The sequence below is a fragment of the Anopheles merus genome, chromosome 2R, assembly GCF_017562075.2.
Source record: "Anopheles merus strain MAF chromosome 2R, AmerM5.1, whole genome shotgun sequence".
Taxonomy (NCBI): Eukaryota; Metazoa; Arthropoda; class Insecta; order Diptera; family Culicidae; genus Anopheles; species Anopheles merus.
In genome coordinates this window covers 21,784,375-21,805,320 of record NC_054082.1, presented here as the reverse complement: position 1 = coordinate 21,805,320, position 20,946 = coordinate 21,784,375, and the positions used below count along the sequence as shown (strand labels likewise).

General features: G+C 47.9%; 1 protein-coding gene across 5 annotated transcripts in view; it reads left to right on the top strand.

The window, feature by feature from the left end:
* Window positions 1-20,946, top strand: part of LOC121588239 (inositol-trisphosphate 3-kinase A) — a 48,129-nt gene that overhangs the window by 23,709 nt on the left and 3,474 nt on the right. The window contains exons 1-2 of one of the 5 annotated variants that reach the window (XM_041905962.1): window positions 14,101-14,816; window positions 18,576-19,510. The exons of 1 other annotated variant lie outside the window; for it this stretch is intronic. In XM_041905962.1, the coding sequence (XP_041761896.1) occupies window positions 18,677-19,510 (834 nt within the window). In that variant the 5' untranslated portion in view covers window positions 14,101-14,816; window positions 18,576-18,676. 3 more of the 5 variants (XM_041905966.1, XM_041905964.1, XM_041905963.1) reach the window with 3 other exon arrangements.

Genomic DNA, 20,946 nt, shown 5'->3' with positions numbered 1-20,946 from the left:
ACGGCTTGAATCTGCCTGCAAAGCGACTCAAGGCTTGAACTAAAACGATCGAACCCGCCGACTGCTAGCCAGTGACGGCGTCCTTCGTCAACGCTTCTGGACGGGTCTGTAATTTGGCGCATAATTGCTCACACCTGAAACAAAAAAAACAACCACCTGGATAGACCTTTCCCATTACGCGGTTGTCACCCGGGCCAGCGCGAACAGACGGAATGGGCTTTTTGGCACTTTCGGGACGGTATCAATTAAATCAGTCAAAACCCTCTTTCCAACCAACTGGAGATGCAGATCTTTGGACAGTTAACGCTGCCCGCGCGCTTCATTTGTCACGTGCACTAAACGATAAATTTGATGATATAAAACACACACGCACACGCCCGTGCATGCGAACAGAAAATAGGCACACGCTGGAAACGTTTCAGGCTCACTAATTACCATTTTGGTCACCGCCGTTGTGTCCGGACCGACCAGGCGTTGGGCCGGCTTGTTTGAGTGGAAGGGTTTTCTTTTTTTCTGTAAAGGTTCTGTCCACCGCTTGATGACTTGCGACCAATCTTCCTGCTCGCGTTGGTTACTTTTTTGTTCGGTGTTGCTTCTAGTCCAAATGCACGAGCGATCCTTTTCGCGCCAAGTTTGGACCCAAAGGCAATAAACTGCGGCAACGGCACATCAACTGAGGGGAAGTTGTGCCACGGCTGTACGGCTGTGCACTTATTTCATCCTAATTTGGTCATCGCGCGATGAAGGCATTTGGTTGCCGAAGCCGTTGTTTTGGGAACCGCCGAACCAGCAAAGGACAACCGTGCCTGTGGCTCCCTGATGACCAGCGTAGGTATTGCTTTGTCCAGTGTTGGTCCAGGTCGTTCGGTGTACACGCGAGTTGGATGTCACTTTGATTCGGCTGTGGTTGATCTATTGCTGAGGTGAATTTGGTTTTTTGGGGCATCGCGTTAGTATCTCTTTCGCTCATAATAGCTGCATTTTATTGGTCAATTAGGAAGTACACAGCTACACACACACAGACAATTTATGAGCAGAGTCGCAGTAGTTATAAAATATGTGTACGACCACTGACGGGAGTCACAACGGGGAATACTTCATGGCAGAGCATAGGGACTACCAAACAAAAAAAAAAACAACTTCATCTTTCGTCTACCGCTTCGTCCAGCAACATAACGCGGAACAGTTTGACAACTGAGCACGGAAGGAGCCGGCTGCCTGCAATTGCAGCAGACCACTGCCGGTAGTAGCTGGAGTTTGTCAGTTTAAGAAGCTGGTCGCACCGTGCATTGAGCAAAACAGGGCCTGAGGTCTCGCTTTTTTTTAACTTGCCTGTTTGTCGATTTACATTTCGTACCCTTCTTCACGTTTGCTACTGCCGATACCGTTTCCGAATTTAACATTAAGTTGAAAGTGGAATTGTGTCCTTTTTGGAGCTCACCGTCTTTCGTCGTCGCACAACACGAAACCAACACGATGAAATGTGCTACAAAATGTGTCCGATCGCTTTTTGATGAATGTGTTTTCGAATTCGCTAAGGAAGAAAAAGAATCGCGCGCCAACTTTCGGGAGAGATTTTATGTGACGAATGATCGTGGTGTGTTAAAAAAAAATGGGAATGTACTTTGGTTTTGTTTTTTTTTGGTTCCCCTTTCCTGCAACGATCCGGTGGCAACTGAGCGTTCCCAACTGGAACAGTTTATCGGACTGCGATAAACGATCTCAAATTAATTCATTTACGGCCCTCAACCGTCGTGCGGAATGTTTATTGATTTATACGATGAAATTTATAAGGAACGGAATGGCCAAAATAAACAAAAAAAAAACAACCAACTTCCAAAACAAACACCGTTTAACTTCTGCCATTGAGTTTGTGGCGCTTTTGGGGGGGACTTTGCAGCACAGAGGCATTCAATTAAGCCGTTTCAGAGCGGTGCGCTCGATGCGATCGCATTTTATGCGGCACAACTTAACCATGCAAAACGTTTCCCCCCTCCGTATGGGTTAAAGGGAGCTTGCATTGCATGCGGGAATTGTGCTTTTGTGAAATAAGTATCATAAATAAGGGTTATTACATCGTTGTCAGGGTGTACAATGCATTATTATTACGGTGGAAATTACGCGTACACCGCTCCCCCTCTTAACGGATTGACGACATTATTATGTTGATGATTGTTGTATTCCCGCTACGTCCCGACTACGGTGGTCATCCCCGGTGCGGTATTCACAACAACCATCGGGAAATTCTTGCTTAGTTGATATCTTTATTCAGGGAGGGGTTGCCCATGTTAGCTTGCAGGGACCCAAGGAGGAAACCCAATCCGTCGCACAAAACCCCATCGCTCCACAGCGAAGGTTACTTGGGCGGAGCGTTAAATGGCTACGCCGTCTGTCGTCTACATGCATGCAGTGTACGCATGGTACGCCCGGTACCGGATTCCCATATTGCATGCCCTCCTGGTGCCCTGGAACGCACGAAGCAATTCCGATCGGTCCCCCGATGGACAGCGTTGATTAATGGCTTTTTGATGAAATTGACATTTTGCAGCTGTCAACAGTGATTTTCACCGCAGTTTTGTTCGGGTGATCACTTGACGGGTCCATTCACTTTCCTGGCCAATTGGTTCACCGAGGGGGTGGTAAGGAGAGTGCAATCCCTTCTCAATCGAAGGTCCCGTCGGCACAATATCGGGAGAGAGAGAGATAAGGTCCCATCGACACAATATCGGGAGACAGTGAGAGAGAGAGAGAGTGCAAGAGCTTTACTCTTGTCACCCCAACAGCGTCAGGCTACCAAAAGCGGGACGCACAAGGGACGCAGGATCCTGTTTTCGGCGAACGAAGAGTGAACGATATCTGCGTGTGTTTGGATATTTTTTGTGCGTTTCATCGTTTCTCAACTGCAAAGCTTCCAAGTCACTCGGTTCGGTATATTAATGAACATACACGTTGTGCACTGTGTGTGTATTCGTGTGTGTGAATCCCGGGAATGGCTGTCCGGGAAGGGCTGGACCATGATTGATGGGTCAAAACTCAAACTGCAGCGCTGATGCGCTCTCAGCGCTCGATCGTTGCCACCCTTATCGGGAAAGCGAGCGTCTAGGGTTTATAATTTATTGGCAATAGTGTGTGCGTTATTTTCCTCGCTGCTGTTGCGTTTTGTCGATCACTGAAAACATTATTCTAAAGCCTGCAAATGACTCGCACTCACGAACGGGTCGTGAAACCGCGTGGAGGCGATAATTCTTTGGCGGGGTTTACGAGCGCGCTGCCGTATTTTATGGTGACTTCGACGGTTCGAGCCTTCAGCCTGCACCATCCTCAGGCGGGAGCTTTCCGGCACCGAACCACGGTGCACGGTGTGTGTGTGTGTGATGGTCGAATTTCGCCGGAATGCGTAATGATGGTCGTAAATTATGATGGGAATGTACAAAATGTTCATAATTTTGATATATATTCGAGCGGTGCGATGCGCCGACGGGGAATCCATTTTTGGGAGGGGTTTTGGCACGGGAGTGCTGTTTTATTTTTATTATGTAGTGTTTTTTTTTTCAGGAATAAATTTGTAATAAAATTGAACCGTGGTGTTCGCGTTCCGATATTTTGACGCGCACAGGAACAGCTTGAAAGGGTTGAAGTGAAGGTTTGTAGAAGCAGACGATAAAAAAAAAACCCGTTATGGTGATACGTCATGAGGTCTTACAAACATTTTTGAACTTGGTAAAAAGTGACAACAATCAAGAAACGCAGGTTGCATAGGAGATTTTGAATGTTCAAATGTTGTGCTAAATGTTGTGCTCAAAACTTATTTAAATTGAATTAAAATGCAGCTAAATAAAACGTAAACTTTTACCGAAAAACATTAATTTGACTCACGGAATGATCTTAAAATCTGGTCCAATTGCATCACCGATTGGGGTAGAACCGGATAGACGGCCACTCAATGCAACATGGAAACCCCTTGGTCACAGCGTCCCGCAAGAAGCATACAAACAAAACAAAAACCTTCCCTGCCTCCCGTAAAAGGACACCAAACACGACGGAGAACGGAATTCCGAGCCCGTAAAATGGATTACATCTGATAGCGATTTTGTCATAAGTGAGCGTAATTTTCGCTTCCCGGCAGGAACGGAGATTCTACGATTACTGCGACGGGGTAGCTCTAGTGGAGCAAACCTTTTGCAAGCCCTTTTACTAAACTCGACGCCTGTAGTCCGTGTCCTTGGTCCCTTTTTCCGAGCACATGTGTGTGGCGACGCGAAGCGAGCGTGATCATCAACACTCACCGCAACGGTGGGCAACTTTCTCGCACAATGGCCGTCGATCGTCGTCACGTGAGCGCGCGAGGTCGTAAATTACAACAGTCAATTAAGTTTAAATAAACGAGTTAATTTAAAATACGACCCGGTGCATGGGCAGCGGCACTGATCCGCGGGCGATCGATGCACACAAACCATCACGATCGTTCGTGTGTTCGTGTGTGTGTTCGTGTATATTGGCATCGTACAAATTACGGGCAAATCGGTATTTGCAATGGGAATATTTATTGCATTTGTTTCGCGTGCCGTGGTGGAACAGTTTTATTGGCGGACGACGCGGCCCCGGGAAGGGATGTTGGGGCGATGTTATCCTGCTGGTACATTGAATGCTGGTACAAGATGCAACCCGTCGGTAATAGCCTGTGCCAATTAGTGATGGATACGGTTGCGCATCGGGATCGAGCGCGGGTCAGGTGTTGGTTTTATTGGCAAAAAAGCGGTTCCCCGGAAAGGGTAAACAAAGTGCACAAATAAACTGTGTACTTATCGTATGCACAGAGTTGCACAGTGTCGTCGGCTTGAGAGTGATGAGGAGGTATGCATTTAAATGGAGCTGTGAAGCCATCGATCTGTGTGCACGATTGTATCAACTCAGTACTTGACGGTGCGGTTGGAGCATTCTTCAAGCGAGAGGGAACTTCGGTCAAGCAGTGTTCACTTCACTGTGTGTTTTTTTCTGGTTTGCACAGTCTGCGCATTGCTCAATCACAGCCCCATAAGCGATTGATGAGTGATGAATTATTCAGCGTAATGCCAGTGCAGCTGATTGCGGAAAGATGCAGGCAGTCCGCCTTTTCAGATGAGCCCACCGTTCGTGCGGGCTAAGCCACGAGCTGCCCGTGAAGATCGATCGAAGCCATCCAATTTCGCTTCCTGCTCACCGCGCTCACTGCACCGGGAACTCGGAACACCAGGATTTCGGTTAGCGTCAGCTGTTTGGTTGATAAATTAATTCAAACCCCGCAGCTTCAACGACCGAAAACGCGCGCGCTGCGATCGATGTCATTGCGCTACGCGCGGTACGCGATGGCGCGCAGATCGATTATGCTGTCACCGCGGTTGGTGCGGCGCGAAGAGATTGACGCCACACCTCTCGGAGTGGCATCGCATTCCCCGTGGCTGGTGGGACGGTGCACGGCGAGCCTTGAAATTCCCCACGCATCATGTTATTAATTTCTCTCACTGCGGCCCTGCTGATGCTGCTGCTGCTGGCAGTGTAGCCGGGTCGAGTTGCGATGAAGGAACGTTACCCAACCTGGACCGGGCTGTCACGATCGTGGATGAAAGTGGCATTCGATGCCGAGGCGCATTTTGTGCGCCCTTACCAATACGCACCGGGAAAGAATGGTATGAAACTGTGCGGTTGTAGCGAACGGGATCCCTCCACGGAGCACTGGCTGGCGGAATTCATTGAATGGCATCTGAAACGTTCGATTCAAATGGTAATCGGCCCCGAGGGCGAGACAAACTGCGTAAGGGCAAACGGCTTAGGCTTCTTACGATCGGACGGAATTGGGAATGCTTTGGGGGGGGGGGGGGGGGCACTGCTCAATACCCCCAACCAGGTCGAGCAACGGATCAGTGGAAGGTGGCACGAGTCAGAGCGGCGTGTGAAACAACGATTGATGATGACCCAACTGTTGAAATAGCTCCGATGCGTCCAATCCGTTCGGTTCAATGATCCTTTGGAATCGTGGCTGTCGGATAGCTTCGGAGAGGCTTGGCCGTATGATGAATAAGCCTTTCTTCTCGGTTTAAGTTGCAGAAATCAGTATGATTAGGTCATCCCCAATGTTGACCCACGGATCCGTTGTATTCGCTTAATCAGCGAATGAAATTGCAAAGAACGAAATTGTTTGTGGTGAAGTTTTAATCAAATTTTGCGACGAACGGAATTGGTAGTGCTGCAATCTCTGATTGGAGCTGATTGTTTAGCACTAATGGATTTGGTGAGCGCACTGACAAGCTAGGCATTAATTAATTCATTGATGGGATGGGCACAGTTATGGATCATTTTCTGCACCTCCAGTGTACTGCGCCGGCGATACTTCTTCATTACGCCTTGTTGATTACCTACCCCGCCAAAGGGGGCCGATCCACTCCGAGGGATGCAGGCTCGCTCCGATGCAGACGTTGGGTAATTATAAATAATTATTATCATTTGCCTGATAATAAAACACCGATGGTAGAAAGATATCCCGGCCGGCCTATCATCTTTCGAAAGGATTTATGAATATTATATGATTAATCAGGGGCGCACGGCACGGGTTCCAGCGCACCGTTCTTGGCGCTCCACTCCCGACCGGCCGTGCATTAGGCCTGCAGCTTTGAAAGTTAAACCTTGTTAGCGTTGATCGGAGATTGTGCTATCGCGATAAGATAACACGACAACCTGACAAGCGTTGTAGCATCGGGTGTATCCACATCCTTAGGCTGGCGCAACGGTCGCACCCGCTCTCCTGCGGCGCTACGAGCGAATAAGTTATTAAACGAAACAATGCGCGAGATGCGAGATACTCTGCTGGCCGTTATGTTGATGCTTTCCCAGCGTTGAGTAGCATAAAGATGCTCCCCGTTGATGGGCTATGTTTCGACTGATCGGTTGGTCGTGTTTGTCGCAGCTCAGGTATTAGCTTACCCTGCCACTATCGAACATATGTTTGCCAATATGTTTGCTTCTTGTGTTGTTGGCTGTGTACTACAAACGCTTCCTGTGATAGGATTACCAGCTGGTTCCCGCTCCGAAGCTACACGGGAAACACATTTGCTACATTTGCACGTTTGCGGTTGGTTTCCGTTCGCATGAATGGGAAGGCAAATGGCAAAGCGGAGAAATGATTGGTACGGAACGAGATGCGAACGCCACGGGTGTCTGGCCGCTAGAGTGTGTAAACATGTGGATTACTCTGTAGCTGACACGGCCATGGGAACGAGCACGAGCACGAGCTTGTGCTGGCGGATGATACATGTACTTGATATTGGAGCTAAAATTTTAGCAATGTTAGTTTATCGGTCGTTTTACACGGGATTTAGGACCAGAGATTGTAAATCATTTCCCCTATCATCTGCTGGTGGTACAAGAGGGATTCTGCCATGCGTGAGAGCTCTGCACTTCGAATCTTTACGTTGTGCTGAATTTGAACAAATGAAATTAAGGTTTTGCTAATACACGTTAAAACGGATTTTATTTAAAGCATTACCATAGGGATTATAAAGTCCCAATTCTTAATACAGTGAACCCTCTCCGATTTGACCCCTCTCCAATTTGAGAAACCTCTCTTATTTGAACATTTTTCCCAGTCCCTTGATTTTCAGTACATTTTTGTCCCTCTAATTTGGAAATCCTCTGAAATCTGTATCCCTCTTATTTGTGTATGGTGTTGCCATGGTTATTGAAAGATGTATGCTCAAATTGGCGATTCTGTTCGCAGTTTCCTATAGCAACAGTTGAGGCTGCATACTAAATGTTCTGTTTCTTTCTAGTTTGTATGGACCTTTCATTCGGTTTCATCCTCTGTAATTTGAAAACCCCTCTTATTCGACAGTTCCATCGCCTCTCAAATAAGAGAGAGTCGACTGTATTTGGTAGAAGTATCAAACAATTTCAAGCCTACCATCTTAAAAGCGACGATTTTGATCCGTATTTAATAATTTAAAAAACAAATAAACAAAAATTGTAGAAAACTGTAAATTCCATCGGGAACCCTGTAATTAAGTACATAGCTGATTTTCTTCAGGAAGATGTCCCAATTAAAAACACTCCGAGTGTGACTTTGGGGTTTATTCTATGGCTTTATTCAACCCCAGCTTCAATCCAAATCGGACTCAGCGCTTTCATCCTGACGCCATCAAGTAAATCTTGAAAATACCCATTCTAATGTATTGTTAAACCGATAACATCAATAATACCGCACTAGCCTCGGTACGTGTGAAGCGGCCCGTTCGCTAGGTAGCACTTCGTTCAGCTTAAGAAAGTCATAAAATGCAAGAGTTTATGCGTTATGGGTAGCACTTTTCGGCGCTACTTTAATGCCGCACTGCCTGTTATCTCCAAAGCTGTTGGCGTTCGTTCTCCCGCAAACCGACACGGCGGTTTCACCGTCTTCACCAAGAAGTGAAAATGTGCCAACGATAGCTTTAGCTTTGTGGCGTTTTACGCATGTTCTCAACAATGGCGTGAAGACAGAGAGCGAGAGCGAGAGAGAGGAAAAAAAAGACCATCACGATCCATCGCCGGGCCCTGGGCAGCAGAGCCGTCGTGCAGATTTAGTGTTTGTTTATCGTGCCAACCGATTGTTAACCGGAACCCGGCAAACGGGATCGGCCGGTCTCGGCTACCGTTACGCACGGATCCATGGTTAATCATTAATTAAAAATGTATCGCTCGGTCGTCAGTGCGACGGGACGGGGGTTCAAGAGGGGGACTTGCGGCCGGAGTCGTCGGGTATGCTTTCTGTCTGTGATTTTCCCGGGTGAAATCAGTATTTGGACGCGCCGCTCGCGTTGTACAGTCGATCGTACCCGCGTACCCATTCGTCCGAAGGGGTGGAGGGGGGGTCAGAGGGGAGAGCGGGGGATTAGAGTATCGTCGCCCGGGCCCGTCAATCGATGACAGTCGGCAAACATGGCAAACCGTATGAAGTCGATCAATTTATGCAAATATGACAAGCGGCTTCCAGGCGTGAGCAGCGAAAAGCTCTTAAGTGTCGACCGTTGTGTCGGGGCCGGAATCGGGAGCGCCTGGGCGGCGGCGGGACGGACGGAAGCGGTCATTTTGTTTGCGATAATTTTTCACACCATCTGTCACACTGTGGTGGTGCCGGTGTGCGATCGTGGCGTACTAATGCTCGCGCTGGTTCCTCTTCGCGGCCCGTGATCGTGATGGAACGGGTCGCGTCCGGGCTGGATGAGCGTCACCGATGTCAGCGGCAGATAGATTTACGAGCTCACACTTCCAAGACTGGCAGGTCGGGCAGGTATGCTGTCACTGCTCCGGTGGATGCCTTTTGCTTGACTCGGGAATCACGGCTGATACGAATCTGGTTCATAAAACGTTTTTGCTAATTTTCTGTCAAGTTGTCAATTGTCTGACTTCGGCTCTGATCGGGGCGAGGGGGCAGAACGCGGTTACGTTGAACCCTCAAACGATTGCTACCGGTTTTATGGTTTGATTTGCTATCGTTTCCCGACCCTTTTGACGCTCACCTAATGGACTTGCATGATGTGTTTTTTTTTTTATAATATTGATTTAATGATCGAAAAACTAAAGAAAAGTATGGCTGGATGGCGATCTAAACTGTGCCACCGTTTTAACTAAGTAATACACAAGTCAACAGTTTGGTTGATGCGCAAAAAAAAAAACACACCACTGTGTACGTTTAATCAACATTCTTTTAGCGCTCGTCGCAAGCCTTTTAGCCAGCCGCTAATGTTTGATGTTTTATGATTAGAAACATTCAGCCGGGCAAGAAGCCTTTTTAAAGATTTAATGCTAAATGAAGTGGAAAAAATAACATTCAAAAAAACGATTTGCCCCCGGGGTAAATGAATCCGCACTTTTAATGTGATGTTTGCGCATGCTAATACACTTTTGGAGGTGAAAAATGATTTGGCAAAAGATAGGCGATAGGCGCCCTCTGGCATTGGCACTGCATAATGGAGCTGATTCATTGGATGTTAAATGGATTTTCAGTTGAAAAAAGCTCATTTAATTTTTCACCCTCGATACATTCACGTTCGATTTGAAAAGATCCACGAGCCCAATGAGCAGGTCTGCGTAATTTCGGTGATAGTTATCAGGACATTATAAAGACTCTTTTCAACTATAAATTCAAAATGCCTAGCTACAAGAAGCTTAGCTCAATGAAGTTTTGAACTCAGTGCAACAATGTTGTTGACCCAAAACACATCTTTCAGGAGAGCAGAAAAACAGACCTCAAATTATTGTCCGTTTCATGTTGCTGAAATGCAAATATTGCAATTTGCATGCATTTGTCCATCACGTTCTATTCGACAAAATTTGTAAAGTCGTATATTTTATGACAGTTCATTTGAGCAGCAGTAAAAGTAAGCACATTGTAAACACGTCATTGTAATCTGTTCGGAAATAAAAAGGCAATACACAGGAAAACGGTCGGATTTTTTCAGCGAATTCCAATAGCGCACATACCTACCTCACATACGAGCTCAAAGTCGTTCCGAAACAACGAGCAGGCACACCATACTGCTTATGTTCGGACAGGGTACGTACGGGTTGAGGTGACTCAGAGACTTGCTTCCAATTTGCACGTTGGTTGTCATTTTATGCTTCAAATGGGGTGTTGACAATGCCTCTCAAATTTTGTTTATTTCCGTATCAATGCGATACAACGAATTTTACGTAGAATGGGTGCAGTTCAAGGCGAGGGTGCAGAAAAATGGACAAAAAAAAAAACAAGTTAAACGATCATCGTTTTAATGTATCCCGTGCTTCAAAATTTGTAAATGGAACTCAGCTGGCACTTATGGAAATAACAAATAGCGCAAGCATACATTAAATACAATAATCTTGCATCTTCCCCATGCTCACACAACTTCATATAAGCTTCCATTTCTTAATAATTTAAAGACGTATGAAACCCTGAAGCAAAACACGAAGCCAGTAAAGCACCATTCGCGATTAAATTGATATTAACTCAAGCCGCGCCCGTCCGCATTGTCGGCTGTACGAAAATGAGGTTACGGCGTCGTTGCATTTAATGATGCTGCTGACAAACGTGGTCTCTCGTCTCGTAGTTTCCGTACAATTCCGCACCGAGGAACGATGTCATGCGTTCAGCGTGTTCTGCAAACGATGCACACAAAAAGTAGGAATGAAATCATCAACATTTTTCGTACCGCGACTAACAGCGGCAGGAGCAAACGTGTGCCGAAGTATTGTGGTGCATGGGGCTGCCACTCTTGTTGGTAATCTGACGATCAGGCAGATATGTTCAGTCTACAAACGATCAAAAGGTAACCGCTCCGGTTGTTCGTCCTCCTCCCCCATTTGCAATAACGAGCCCACCAGTCAGTCGCTTGATGCTTTCTGCCAAAATCACATTGTTAGCCATTCGGTCGGTGCAGTTGCCGTTATTTCCCAATGCCTTCGCCGGTTTCGTGTAACGGGGAGGGCTGGAGAGTTGCATCTTTGCTGAGATAGTAGGCCACCCTTGGCGATTGTTGTGTTATCAAGGGTGGGGACCCACACCGATGGCCGATCCCGACCGTTAATACCCATTCGCATCCAATCTTTTCCCTCCCCATCGCTAGGTTTACGGTGTGCAATTAGGTGTGATCATCGATTAACCCTTGTGCGCGAGTGAGCAGAGCCGGGACGTTATAATTACACAACGACGGTTAACGATTACAATTTAATTAATTGCTTGTGTGATGTGTATTTCGTGGAGTTACTGTTTAGCGTGCACGCACTGGCTGTACACTTCCGGTGCGTCGTAACGCCGCCCGGAGAAAACTGCACCACCCTCCCGCCCAAGTTTTCCTCCGGCGGTGCACCACCAGATAAAGCATATCGAAATAATTCAGCCATTGGGTGCATTTGAGCGAGTGTGCGTGTGTGTGTGTGCGCGTATGCAAAGCGAAGATAAAGGGAAGGAGTGCCGCCGTTGAGAGCAGAGTGTGTTGAAACTGTGATTGCCACCGTCGCACAATGTCGCTGTTTACGTCGAGCAACAGCAGGCCGCGATCCCTGATGGAGGCGCTGCTGGCGAAGAAGATCGAGGCAGCGTCACAGCAGACGGGCCCGGGCGGATCGCGGCTCATCCGGACGGATTCGATGGATTCGACCAGCAGCATCGGCTCGCACGGATCGCTCATACTCGGTGACGATGTGTGCCGGTGCGATGACTGCCTGCTCGGGATCGTCGATCGCTATACCATCGGGCCGAAGGAAACGGCGAGCGGTATTAAAAAGGTAGGCGAAAACGAGGTGGTAGTGATCGATCTGCGACAAAACGATGCGTTTGCGAAGTCTTGTTACTTTTGGTAGTAGTACAAACATTGTGGGCGAATTGTGCCAGTCGTTACTACTGGCATGATTGATCATATCCATTTGAGCAGTATTAAAGTACACGATGTACGATCGCAGTTTACAAAATGTTTGGATCGATTTTGGTAAGATATTCTACACTGCTTTTTTCATTTAGGCTATATCCAGTGTGCCAAGGTGACGACAGGTCGTTGTTGCTCATTAATTATGGAGTTGATATGGAATCTATTCATTTTGAGTAGCCATTTTTATGAAATTGAAACCTCCACTAGATCACCACCAGATAACTCTGCACGATCATTTGGTAGCGTAAAAAATTTCAAAACATTGTTCAAAACTAATAACAACGAAAAAATATGTCTGCTTGGAAAAGGTCAAGATGGGCGAGAGCGAAAATAAATTAATAGTTTCACCTGATGTAAGGTAGATATTAATCTGTTGTTGTTAAAAGCATCAACTTTGATCAACATCAACATTGATGTTTAATTTTTATATTGACTTAATTAATTTATTATAATTAAATTAATCCTTAAACAACAGAGTATGGGATGAGTGCTTTTTCATTAATTATAAAATGAATCTGAGGAGCGTCTTAGTTTTGCCTTATAATTTGCTTGCAAGATTTATTTCGTCGAATGCATGCAGCCCAAGCTTGCAAAGTGGAGCTTTTTGATGACGTCATAACTGTACATGCTCCCTCTAGTGGGCGCTTAATGGACCAAAGGCTTATTCACCACGGCAGTCATGTGGTGAAAGCCCAAATAAGATCAAGAGCATTGCTCATACGATCGAAGCTGCTTTGAGCATACATACATTATGATGAAAGGTGTTTATGAATGAATGTGAACCGAACGTTTGAAAATTGTGTGTAATGAAGCTATTGTAACACAATTTTAAAAGCGTTTCGTTTGTGGTAGCTAATAGTATGGAAATCCGTAAAAATTACAAGTTCTGTAATTAGAAGCACAGCTATGTAGTCGGAATGAAGCAGATGAAATGTTCAATGAAACACAGTGTGATTATTCTATAAAATAGATAAATAAAATATAGTTAGATAAAGTAATAACAAAGTATAGTATAGTTCTTTAGTTAGACTGTTAGACATTACAACCAAAACTATTGTTTTATGTTGTGAAATTCGAAACCTGACAAAAATGGCTTTTCAAATTTCATGGTAATAAAGGGTACGCGATAATCACTAGCGATCAATAACGTTGTTCAGTCAAACGCATCCTTTCATATTGCATATTTTTAGTCCTGTATCAAATCCATTTAAGAATGAATACCGTCTTGATGGAGGAGAACAATAAATTTCCGATTTCCATAAAACTCCGTAAAAGAAATATTTTTTCCATTTGTTATCAGAAATTTGAAATAAATGCTCAATTCGATATGTCCGCACCGTTTTCACTGTGGCATCTCCGTTGCTATTGTTTTGAACGTGCCGGAATCGAGCGCTCCACCGACACGCACACAAACGCAGCAGCACAAACACAACCCCACGGCGCAGGGCAAGATCGGTGAGCGTGAAGCAGCTTCTGGGGCAAACAAACACCAACACCAACGGCCCGCTCCTATTGCTGATAAAGTGGAGCCCAGTGTGTGAAGCGAACGCAACGATCAGCGTCACCATCGCGATCGTTCGCCCTACGCCGCGCCAAGCGTCGCTCCGGACCCGCGCTCCGGTTCCCTTCGGCGTAGTGCCCGCCTGCGCAAAACTCGCCCGCAGCCTGTGCGCGCTCGAGCGCTATTGTTGATATTTCAGTCTAATTCCGACCACCGTTCGCAGCGAATGTGCGTCGCGCGTTATCGCAGACGAGACTTTGTGCTTTGCATCATCATCCAGTCGCGCCCGCTCGCCTGCGTTTGTTCCAGTCCCCGTCGCGTCTCCGCGAGCCACGAGCTCTCTGTCGCGTTTTCATCAACCTTAAATCGAATCTAATTCTCTAGACACACATACGCACACATGAGTGCGCGCGTTTTCGTGTCGTGAAGTAGTGTTAGCGAACGTCTATCGATCCCCGGGGACGGTGATCGAACCGAGAGTTGTGTGTATTTCGTACGGTTGTGCCTCGTGTCACAGAGCACCTGGACACGTCCAGCAGTTGTTGCAGTGTGCCAGCGGTGTATTCGCGTTTCCAGGCGCGGCCAAGATCTCGAGATCTCTCGATCGTGTAACTGCGTGTCGGTCGGTTAGCCCGTGGGTTCCTGGCTGTTTTTGGAGACACTGGAGGCAAACTTTCACTTTTGCATCCCATTCCACACGTACACAAAAACGAGCACAGAAGGCGAAAATTTGGACGGAAACGTCGCTACCGGTTTGTTAGTTTTGCTGACTCTCTTCGACCCTACAAAGACGATCGGGCAGAAACAATCTTTGCGAAAGATGAACATTCCCGTGGTGCGCGATTGTGTTGCTCTTCGGCGGTGCATGTGTTAATGCGCGACCGTGTGTAAACGCCAGTTCCAGTGTACGTACGAGTGATAGAGCTCAATGAGCTTTGTTGTAGTGTGCTGCATCTTGATGCAATTCCCTCCCACCTGCTGCAGGCTCATCTTTCCCCAAATCTTCCCTCACCCAAAAAGAAACAAATCCAGACAAAAAGGGTGTAGTAAACATGGCCGTAGGCAACAAAACGCCAACTTCTCCTGGATTCAGACACTCTTTTTCTCTCACTATCACTCTCTCTCTCTCCCTCTGTGTGTGTGTACAGCACTACGTGTATTTATCTCAACAAAAGTCAGCCAGGCTAAATATTTGATCTGGAGATTAGGGTGGGTGGGATTGGTGCAAAACAATACACGCCGCCCTGTTCGGAATGTAGCGTTACTACTACTATTTCCCCATCGCAAAACTACATCGCAATAGACCGGTGTGCAGTGCGGTGGGAAAGTCACTGCCTAGATTTACGAGCATCCTCTGCTGGTGGTCGGAATCGGAACTTTAGCGTGTGCCTTAGTTTCCGTGCCAAAGTTTGACCGACTTTTGTGTTGGAACGTACACGCGTTCGCTCCCGCGCGAATGGCATTATCTGACTCGCAATGGGTAAAGGTGCAGGGTCGAGTACGACTAAAAGAAAATAAAAGTACAATCCCAACGCGATTCAAGTAGCAGCACAGCAAAAAAAAAACCTCCACACTCGGCGCCACTCATACTAGATTGTTTAAACAACGCTGACACTATCAGTGCCCGGGGGCGGCGTTAGACTGGCGAACGAATAAAAGGTTACGTATTCGGCAAAACATTCTTCCCAGCCTTACACCTGATCTGAGGAGCTGAGGAAGATAACGGAGCGAAATCGTTCTGTTCTAGAAAGCGTTGCATTCTAGCAGAAGCTGACAGGTTGTACGTTAATTTGTGTTCGTTTGGATCACTAAGATTGCTTCTTTGAGCTACTAATTCCATATTGTATAGAAATATCACTTGAAAAAAGATAGAAGATCCGATGCGTAGGCAATAATGTCATTGGATATTCAAAAAAACTGTATCAAATGACATCGAAAAAAGTGTGAAATCCTGTAAATGAGTTCACACCTCACCGTATTCAGATGAGATGCTTCTGAATGCGGTGAATGTATGTTAATGACTTCCGGATAGCTTCTTCACCAGGAACCATTCCGAGCGAACGAACTTCCAATGTCATCGGTCGGCCAACGCATTTCTACGCAGATACTACATACATTTTACAGCATTTAGAATGCTACGCTAGCAGTGTGGCGGACCACACTGGAAGAGCATAGGGAGCAACATCTCCCAGACACGTCAACTCCTACGGGTTAACCTTTTTCGCCGTTGAAAAGAAGCGCAAATGAAGCATGGGCGGACGGCGGTCGAATCATCTCGTCTGTGCTGGGGTTTTGGAGTATTGGTGCGTTGGAAGTAGCATTCCGTTTTCGGGTCAACAGTAACGTCTGCCAATCATTAGAACGCTCTTGTTCTGGTGGTTGCTTCGGTTCGGGATTCTACAGTTGCAAATGCGGTGATGACGTCAAGATGAGTCATACGCCGTACTTTTGCATCAATTTTTGTTCGATTGTCGTTCAAAAGACACGCTGCCCTGACTGTACATCTCTGTCCGTGTTTCTGCATGGCTGTGTCACAGCCGAGGGGGGCGTAACTACGTTCGCGACGCGACGTCATCAATTAGCCATTTTCACACCCCACTTGCTAACAACCAGTTTTGTGGTAGCCGCGATGTGGACGACGATCAACCGTTCCGTTCCGAATCAATGGGTCACCGAATGGCTTTTTGCCTGGGTGCCGTGCTGGTTTGGCTTTACCATTCTTCACCTGAGAAGCGACCGAAGCTTGCGTCAAACGGGCGTTTTAAAATTCAAAGCATTTCAATCGCTCACATGCTCGCAACGTGTATGACGCACAGGAAGTTGTTCGCATCGGTTCGCATGTGAGCAATTTCCCATGATATCTCACAGGCGAAGGTTAGTAGTGTTTTCGCTAGTGTTAGACATTCGACTGGGATTTTGTATCTGATTTACAGCTGCTTTAAATGTTGCCACCAATCGGGGAACTACTGCCGGTCCCGACTTCACTCTCTGATCTTCTGGTGTTTGCTTAAATTTTCACGTATCAGAAGTCCGATTAAAGTAAAAATTGAAACTTCACTATGGCATGCGCTGTCGTTGCAACAGTTACACACAGCACGCAATAGCCTGCGTTCCGTACCAGCATCGGAACCGGTCGGCATCTCTCTAATGGTCACTAATGGCGTCCGTGACGTTTCCTTATCATCGTCAAGCTGCCCCTCGCCCCATATGCCAAGCGCACGAAACCGTCTTTCATCAAACGACCGTGCTAGAAGATACTGGTTGCGGGTTGGGAAATAAAAATTTATTGCCCCAGCCTAACCTCACTTGTCGCACAGCTTGTTACACAATAGTGCGATGCTCCAAAATGGAAGACTCGTTCGATGTGGCGTGGACGGGACGGGGGAGATGAATTCGCGTGCGCGCGAGCCCTGCTGCAATCGTCCAATGCATTTGCCCTGTGGCGCTCCAAACCTTACCCACCGCAGCCCTTTACTACGCCTAGAGAAGAATGTACAGCGTTTTTTTCTGCGAAGATGGCGTGACGCCGCAGTGACATCCGCCGCAAAATGTCATCAAGATTGAGAACGTTGTGAAGATGGTTTAGGAACGGGTCTCTGCTAGCGCTGCGCTAGAACTCGGACACACAGACACAAACGCGGAACGATCAGTAAGGAATCCGGCGAAAGGAGGCAGGCCGGGGCAGTACAATTTGCTTTCTATTCGCGTGAGCAGCGCTGCACAAGTGGCGGGCATGATCTTGCAAGATAAATTGAGAGTGCCTTTCACTTCACCAAGAAGCATTGTGCGAAGTTTTGTTTTGTTTTTTTTGTTTTTCTGTTGTTGGGATGATATGGTATGTGGCACGGATGGGCTGATGGGTTACGTTCGCTTGCAACAGGTCCGAAGACAATGCCATATTTTGCGAAAAATAAAAACCCTCCCATTGATCGATTATACCATTCGTGGGGGTAATTTCAATGAGTTACAATAATGCAAAGCTGATTACTGCTGATGCCTGCGCGCCTCGCAGCACATGATGGTCCGCGTCTCGGCCATCGAACAGTACAACCTCCGCCATCAGTCGGTAGACGGCCAGGCCATGGCTCCTTGCGGTGCGGTTTGATTTGCAAGTACGCGTCGCCCGGCGGCCCATCCGGTGGCCCAGAGCGACCGGTTCGCGGCGGCAAACTACCAAATAAGTCCTTAAGTACCGCAATAAATTTCCCTCGCTTTTGACCTGCCACTCGGACCGGTGGTAGTTTGGGACGGTGTAAAACAGGAGCCAGCGGAACGGCGTCCAGTTTCCTGTACCAGGGCGTGTGTACCGGTACGGTGAAAAGCAATTTTTACCCCCGCACCGATGGCCGGTAAGGTCCAGCATTCGATCGATACGGTTATGGAAACTTGCTCCGGCGGTTGGCGTGCCTTCGCGAAGACAAATTAACTTCGGAAGCAGGTTGAGATCAGATTGGAATTCGTTGTTTTTTCTTCTTCTGTCGTTCGAGATTGATAAGTGTAAAATAGAGTGGAGCAATGAAAAAAAAGAGAGAGAGAGAGAGAGAGAGAGAAAAAAAAAGAGAGTGAGAGAGTGTTTGTGACATGTTTTGGAGCTCAGTTTTGCCTGGTGAATTGGGTAGCGGTGGTCTTGCAATTGATCTGACATCTTACCCCCATTTTTGCAGTGCTCCTCCGAGCATCTTCCGAACTGAGCAGACGGTTTTGGTACAAACCGCCCAACAAAACACCCCAAAAGCAACGTTCGTCACCGAGGATCGACTAAACGATGCCTATCTGTACGCTACCGACGGTGACAATTTACGAGGACTTTGACAAGCTCAGCGCAAAGGAGGTGTACTTCACGGAGTCGGGCGATAAGGTGACGGTGAAGCTGTTACACTTTCCCAACCTCAGCCCGGAAGAGCAGGACCATCTGAAGACGATGTCGGACAGCGGGGACGAGCACGGGGCGGCCAACGCCGGCACGGCCGGCCATGCCGGAACGTCCGGGGACGCGGTGCCCCGCACCCGCAAGAAGTCCTTCACCCGGAAGCTCTCGAACGATGCGCGCAAGTTTTCCGCCCTGGCCGCCAGCCGCAAAAACTCCAAGGACGCCGACCTGACGGCACTGCCCGGTGGCGCCAACGCAGCCCAATCGGGCCAGCATGCGGCGGGGCAGCATCATCACCATCATCACCACTACCATCACCATCACCATCAGCACCAGTACCAGGGGGCGGTGCCGGCGACACACTCGCACAGTGGGCCGCCCCACGTCCAGCAGCATTATCAGCAGCAGCCGGTGCGAGCGACGCAGCGCACACACAGCACGTCCCACTCGCAGTGCCACTATCAGAGCCAGCTGCCCATACTGCAGCATCCGGCCGACGGGGCTGGCCGGTCGGAGTGTGCGGGTGGCGGCTCGCTGCGTCACCGCATCGGTGCGCACCGGTCGCCGTCGCCGCGCCAATCCGCCAGCCTGTGTCCCGGGTACGAGCAGTACCAGATGTCGCTGCTGGAGGTGCCGATGCCACGTGATTACGGCGATGCATCGAGCGACGATCTGAGCTCGGAATGGGACTCGGACGTACCGGACGTGCGGCATGAATCGGGCACGAAGGTAAGCCGTGGTTTGGAGCCCGTTTCAATCGCAAACGCCCCTGCACAGGCGGGGCGCAGCGGTGACGGTTGTGACGGTGGCGACGATGCCACAAAAAAACGTGATGCTGGTTGAGGGTTTTGTGTTGCAAACCAAATGGGTTGCTAGCGCGCATTGTGCTGGTAAAAATGGGCTAAGAAACAGTAGTGGATGATTTGCTAAGTGAGCGTTCAATGTCACACTGCTTTGTCGTCATAAGCTTCGTGAGCTAGCAATCGAATGTGTCGATTTCGTCACAACGGTGACGCACTAGACGAGCTTCACCGAGGAATAGTTTGCATTTGAATCTTTACTCGAATCACTTTCAATTTCGAGGCCATGTGTCACGATCGTAAAGATGTAAAGAAGGATCGTAAAGCTGCTTCACGTTTCTCGCCAGCCAGCAAGAGCGCTTATTTAGACTGCCAGCTCGGTCGAGCGATAAGCGTACGCCCAGCACAGCTTCTTCCAGCGTGCTAAATCCATCGAAGAGACCAGCTTGAGTCTGACGAGCAGGCAGATGTCATGGCAATCACTTTACTGATTTGACCCTCCCTAGTGTACATTGGGTCAATGAGCTAACGATTAGTTAAACGATGCCCCATGACATCGGCAAAAGCCCTCTCATGGTAGTGATTTTACGTTTTCTCTTCCACTAACAAACACTAAAATAATAGGCGAATTGCACAAACACTGTGCTCAGTGCATGGTATCGTGAGCACGAGCGGAGCTGTCCCGTTAGCGAAACGCGATCGACACGTTCCCGCCGCTAGCACGTGCTGCGGTCTGAGGCGAAAAGAAAGACGAAACCCGACAACAGATATCAAGAACCTCGTGCTAACTTCATACACTCCTTTCCTAGCTAGCATTTGTTTACGTGTAAATGTCATCTAATGCACTCCGAAATAAGAATCGAACCCATTGTGCCCTTGCCAGAAGCGGTAACCGACCCATAAGCTTGTACCAGGTGGCACGCAAATCGATCGCAACGTCCTGTCTGTGTGTCGCACAAGTCTTCCAGCAAAGGCTAACGAGCTTAATTTGCGAATAGGTGGTGAAAATAGCAATACACCCTCTCTCGTTCTCTCTCTCTCTGTTTTTAGCCCTCACTCCGCCAACCCAGGTCCCCGAAATGGGACATCGTCAGTTGACGGTAATCATCGGCATATCGGCATATTTGCTACGCACGACGGCGCCGGCGATCGTAAACGCTAAACGCGAGCTCGGGTGGGGCGCAAAGGTGTTCGCGGTCCCATCAGCGCGTCAGCAAGCCAAAGAAATGTGATATAGCATCAAGTGGTATTTACGTAACATCGATGCTCTTACGCATATACGCCCTTGTGCGGGGGAAATGAGCGCGAGGGAAGGTGCCCCAAACAATTGGCGCTACAGCAAACGCGTTAATAAAAATGCTACAC